Below are 6,000 nucleotides of genomic sequence, written 5' to 3'. Positions count from 1 at the left end.
CCACTTAATAAATAAGCTAAACAACATGCAATAAGGCCTAAACAGTTAACTCTTCACAGTACCTTTCTGCCAATGACCTATGCACTGCTGTAAGTAAGAAAAGAATGAGTTTATATCTTAAGACATATTTAGTCAAATAAAGAATGCAAATGCAGTAAGTAAACTTAAGACATTAGTCATTTTGGGAGCTTCATGAGAGACACTAAGTAAAATAAAAGAAATTATACAATTCCAATGGAACAATTAAGATTTCTGGTTTTAAAAAATATGATAATCCAATTCACACAGATGGTGATTTTTTAAAGAAATTCATCAGCTGCTCACATGCTTTAAAGCCATAATGATTATCTCAATTTTTGAGAAACAGAGAAACAGTGTTGTTTCCAGCTCTTTGAAGAAATTATAAGGAGTGTTTACAGTTGCTTACTTTTTAACATTTCTGAAAACTACCTCCCTGCTAGGGCATACAAGAGCAGATTTGCAAAAACTAAAACATTCTATATCATTAATTACCTGGAAAATAATAGAGTCATGATTATTTACATCCTAAGTTTTCACCTGAAGTCTGAAACACATTGGGTTCCCTGGCTTTTCAAGTTTTGATTTTTTTTAAATTAGAAATGTTAACAAGATAATTCATGTTTTATCTCTGAGATGATCTGTCATTGAAATTTTGACTAATCTGTTGAAGGCAAAGTGGAGATACTCCCTGAACAACACCTCAGCCTTGGCCATATTGACTGCCACCAGTGGCCCTCTCTGGCCTCCAATTGGGATTCATGGAGACACACCATTCACGACGTTGCTGCTTCCTTTGAGAATGCATGCAGAGTCAGTCTTGAGGAGAAAAGACAACGCAGAAAGAACCGTTCCTTGCCAATGTCACCTAAGGAGAATTTCCACTGTGCCTTTTGCGACCAGACTCGCCTATCCCACACTAGCCTTTTTAGCCACCAGCATGCTTGCAGCAAGCATGGGTAGTGCCCTTCCCAAATCTTTGTTCCCGAAGCCAAGCCATGATGATGATTCCAATGTTATTTTTATTCTCAGTCTATGCTCTGTTTGAGTTTATCAGCTTGTACAGTTCTCTGAAATGAAACAAGCAAATTTTCTTTACAACAAAGTGCTCTGATTTTATTTCTGTTCTGATTTAACAGTCTCATGTCTTCTGCAACAACTTACTACTATAGGGAAAACTTCAATAACTTGGACATTCTGTTTTGTTTTGGTTTTCGTTTTTGCTCACAGTTCCAAAGACACCTCCAGCTAATGTAAGTGGCAGAAGTGGAAGGCGACATGAATTAGTAATAGCATGGGAGGTAAGGGACTTTTCTAATTAAAGGGTTTTTTTCACGTTAACGTCTTTGAGGACAAAGTAAAGAGTACTGTACTGGGGTTTCCTTACAGCAAATCTTGACAGCATATGAAGGCAAAATGCTGTTCTTAAATATCTTCTATATTTCGAAGTGAATTTTCATGTGGTTTGAGTGGAGAACATTATGGCAGCAGTTCCGAAGTTGTGTTATTCCGTAAGACTTTTCTTCCTCATCTACTGCTTGTATTGATTTGAATTTTCTGGATATTAGTATGTAATATTCATGTTAAATGTCTCTGGTCTTTCCCAGGTGACTGGGGTGGGGGTCTACTAGAGTGTGTCATATCTCCCTCTCTGTCAAGGGTCAAAGTTTTCTGCCAAAAGAAACCACAGACCCTTGGGTGAAACTAGATTACAAAGTCTGTCTTATTTTTGCATCCTCTGCCCTTGGAATCATAATATTCTTTTTTGCTTGGCTGAGTAGTGTACGGCTTCAGAAGGATGAACAGAAAATTGTGTCTGCAAGTGCCTGATGTTGAAACATTAGCTTGCAATGCAGAGAGGAGAGGATTTGGTGTCCCCTGTGCCCCTGCTCTGATTCACATGTCCATTAGCTGCTTATCTATGATGGGCACTTCAAGCAAGGGAGTTTAGACACCCATTTTTGGACATTTCCCATAGGTCTAGTATGCTGACATCTGTTAAACCTACCCTAATCCCTAAACTAGTCCATTGACTTCATAATAAATATAAGATACTGCTAATTTACTGATTAGCATGAAAAGTTCCATTCATTCAGCTGGATATGGAAGTTTTAGCTTTTGAAGAGCCCATACTCTATAACAAATAAATCCTTTTTCTAACTGTCTGCTTATGGCAGATGTGTCCCAGTTTAAGGTGCTAATTGCACAGGTCTTCTGAGAAGAGAAAAGCAAATGAGGTTGTTTTTTTTTCACCAAAAGAAGTGAAACAACTGCTTGAGAGTTAAAACAAATAGATTTATTACATTATATCCTAAGTCTCAAGTTGAATCCTGGACTTAAATCCCTGACTTAACACCCCATTTGCATACGGAAATTGTACAGGCTGGCACCTACAAACCAAGAAAGTCCTGCTGTAGCAGTAGTCACACACACCATGTTATTCACAATATGTTGCTCTATATTTTTAGCAAGGTCACTGGTAGGGGCTATTCCACCAATAGGCAACTGGTTAAGGCATTAACCACAAAGTGGGAGATAAAAAGGAAAACAATTTTCTGAGCCCAAGAGCACATTCAGCCCTAGGACAGTGACCTAACTATGGTGATTAGGGGAGAAAACTCCCTTAGAAGGTTCTTCTTTGAAAGCAATTGCCCTTATGAGAACAATGTACTTATCAGGTATGGTAAGTAAAATCTTATAATGCAACTATGACTGCTTTCTAAATTAGTAAAGCCATGTCTGATCATTACGTGAACTTAATTTTTCAGCCAGTTTCAGAAGAGTTTCAGAGTGGAGAAGGATTTGGATATATTGTAGCCTTCAGACCCAATGGAACACGTGGCTGGAAGGAAAAAATGGTGACATCTTCAGATGCCTCAAAGTTCATCTACAGGGATGAAAGTGTGCCACCTCTGACTCCTTTTGAGGTGAAAGTTGGTGTTTACAACAACAAAGGAGATGGTCCCTTCAGCCCTATTGTTGTCATCTGCTCAGCTGAAGGAGGTCAGTTCAACAGAAAGCTAAATTGCAAATTTTGAACAATATTAAGCTATTTTTATATAATTTGTCCTCTTATACCATGTTTTTTTCAATCTCAAATCTCAAATTTCTTTGCAGAAGTGCTAAATAACACAAAACATGTTTTGCGAAGAAGGAGATGAACTAACTTGACAAGCTTACCTAGAAAGCAAATTGCAAAGTTTAGAAAGACTTCAAGCACAGCAATCCCAATGAAAAAAAAAAAAAAACACAAAACCAAAAAACAACAAACTCTTTTCATGAAGGTTCTTCTTTAAGATGAAATCTGTAGTGTTAACTTCAGACTGGGCTTCTGTAACAATGAGGAAAGAAAGGATGTTATTTTCTGATGTTTCTGAGAGTCATGATCCTTGTTTGGATGGCTTAATCAAACGACAGCTCAAATACTGAGTAAATTCACTTAAAAATGTTTGTTGCCTGGTTAATGGATACAGTAAGTGCACATAAATACATTTTGTTCTTATTTTTATTATTTTTTTATTTTCTCTCTTTTTTATTTCATTAGTATAAAAGTCCTGACTTTATATTAGTATCCTCATATTCAATGTAAGTTATAGTAATATCTCAGAAGAAGAAATGAAAAATACATTTTGAAAATTTCTGTTGAGAATTGCTATAAATTCTCAACATTATTTCTTTTGAGGAGTAGGGGAACAATCAACAAACACTAACTTGTACTAGTAAAGCTGTTCTGTTTTGACAGGAGGCGGTGTATGGAAATTTCCATGCACACAAAAGGCAAGTAAATGTTATCCATAAGAATATTTTGAGCAGCTCCATTGCTGGAACTCATCAACTTCAGTTTTTTCTTTACTGTACTATCTTGAATTATCTCACTGTCTACTACTAAGAGAATAAAGTGAGTGCTAGTACATATAGGAGGAGTTTCATACTTTCTCTGCCAAAAAAAGGAGTATGAAGATAGTAGTATTTCATGTGAAGTTTAAAAACATTAAATGTTATTCCATATTAACCCACAATAAATGTGTAATTTTGGAGCCATGATGTAGCAGACATTGTCTGCTACTATTCTCTCACAGTAATTACAGAGGTTGGAAATGCTGTTTTTGCTAAAAGCAGTTCCAGTAATTTGTTTTTGTTCCACTTTTTAAATCAGCATTACCAAGTACACATATTTTTATAAAAGCAATTACATTCTAAAATGTAAAAATTGAGCAGTACAACTTGGAAATTGTACAGTTGACCTCCCTGTTCCTCAATGGAAACTGATACTGTGAGAATGGTCAGAAAGTTCATTGCAAATACATTTTTGCAAAGGAAGAGAGAAAATACCTTAATTTTATTTTTTGTTTTTAGTAGCAAAAGCTATTTTAACAAAATCTGAGTTCTGAATTGTGATAAGTGGTCCTTTGCCTGTTGTTTGGACAAGATTGGAAACAAAATAATCAGTAATATATATTTTCTATCAGTTCTTTTAAAATATGAACTTTACAAATTATCTTAATAGAATTATTAATATTAAACTACTCTAGAAACCAGTTTTTCTGATTATAGTTCAGTTACTTGAAAGTACCTACCCATTAGATCTTTGCTAATTCAGTCTCTGTATTTGTCTGTACATTAGACTTTTCTTTGGTAGGAGGAATTCTACGGACCTAAATATTTTACAAGACATATATCAAGAAAAATATGGGATGCTGTGACAATGCAGTGCAAAATTAATTTATAAAAAGCTTTTCTCCAGAATAACCCTAGGTGATATACTGAAAATTTAAAGGAGTAATGAAACAGTTTATTACAGCTAAATTCTGGGCTATATGAGTTTGGGGACAATAGACATTGCAGTTTGCTATGAAAATGGGGAAGTGATTTTGAAAGAGGTATGGACTGTCATGCTTAAGGAGCTAAACAACTGGAGGCACAATTTTTCAAGGATTTCTATTGAAGAGTAAATATTAAATAACAATTGACAGGACAATATATTATGGTCCTGGACTAATCCAGTGAACCCTTAGCTTACTTGATATTTGTCACACTCAATTCACTGCATGCTTTCTGATTCACATTCAGAGCCCATTTGGGGTGCCTCTCAGATGTTCTTAGGCAAACAGCTTGGCAGGTTGTGTTCAGTAAGGTATTCTCCTCAGTGAGCACAACAGACTGCCCTCTGATTGCATAGAGTGATTCTGACTGAGGCAAAAGGCTTAAAGCATTGCCTTCTGAGTAAAGGAACACAGAAAACTTGACCAAAACACTGAGCACTTTTTTCAGAAGTAAACATAGTGGCTAATCTTTTTATCTCTATTAAGTCAGATTATATAATAGAATTGTGGAATGGTTTGGGTTGGAAGGGATTGTAAAACTCCTCAAGTTTCAACATAGCCTGCCATGGGCAGACAAGGTTCCACTAGTCCAGGTTCCTCAAAGCCCCATCCAACCTGGCCTTGAGCACTTCCCAGTATGAGGAATTCACAGCTTCTCTGGGCAACCTGTTCCTGTGTCTCACTACCCTCACAGTAAATAATCTCTTTCTAACAACTAATCTAAATCTCTTCTATAGTTTAAAACCATTTCCCCCATCCTTTCACTATTGGTTCATGTAAAGTCACTGTCTTTTTTTTATAGGTTTCCTTTACTTACTGGAAGACTGCTAGACAGTCTTCCCAGAGCTTTCTGTTCTCCAGACTGAACAACTCTAGCTCTCTCAGCCTTGTCTCCAGAGGTGCTTCAGCCCTGCAATCAACTTCTTGGCCCTCTTCTGGACCTGCTTCAACAGGTCCACATCTTTCTTGTGCTGAGAAGCCAAGAGCTGGATGCAGCACTTCATGTGGAGTCTTGCAAAGGCAGAGTAAGGGATGAGAATCTCCTTCCTCAACCTGCTGGCCACACTGCTTTTGATGTAGCCCAGGATGTGGTTGGCTTTCTGGGCTGTGAGTGCACATTGCTAGCTCCTGTAAAGCATTTCATCCATGACAACTCCAA

The 6,000-nt window shown here is 36.9% G+C and overlaps 1 protein-coding gene across 2 annotated transcripts in view; it reads left to right on the top strand.

Annotated features, from left to right (window-relative positions):
* CNTN5 (contactin 5) overlaps nt 1-6,000 on the top strand; it is a 619,546-nt gene that overhangs the window by 592,601 nt on the left and 20,945 nt on the right. For both annotated transcript variants that reach the window (XM_071555265.1, XM_071555257.1), the window contains 2 exons: nt 1,249-1,319; nt 2,787-3,021. In XM_071555265.1, the coding sequence (XP_071411366.1) occupies nt 1,249-1,319; nt 2,787-3,021 (306 nt within the window). The remainder of the gene's footprint in view (nt 1-1,248; nt 1,320-2,786; nt 3,022-6,000) is intronic.

The sequence above is a fragment of the Pithys albifrons genome, chromosome 1 (assembly GCF_047495875.1).
Source record: "Pithys albifrons albifrons isolate INPA30051 chromosome 1, PitAlb_v1, whole genome shotgun sequence".
NCBI classification, from domain to species: domain Eukaryota; kingdom Metazoa; phylum Chordata; class Aves; order Passeriformes; family Thamnophilidae; genus Pithys; species Pithys albifrons.
This window is presented reverse-complemented; position numbering and strand designations above follow the sequence as displayed.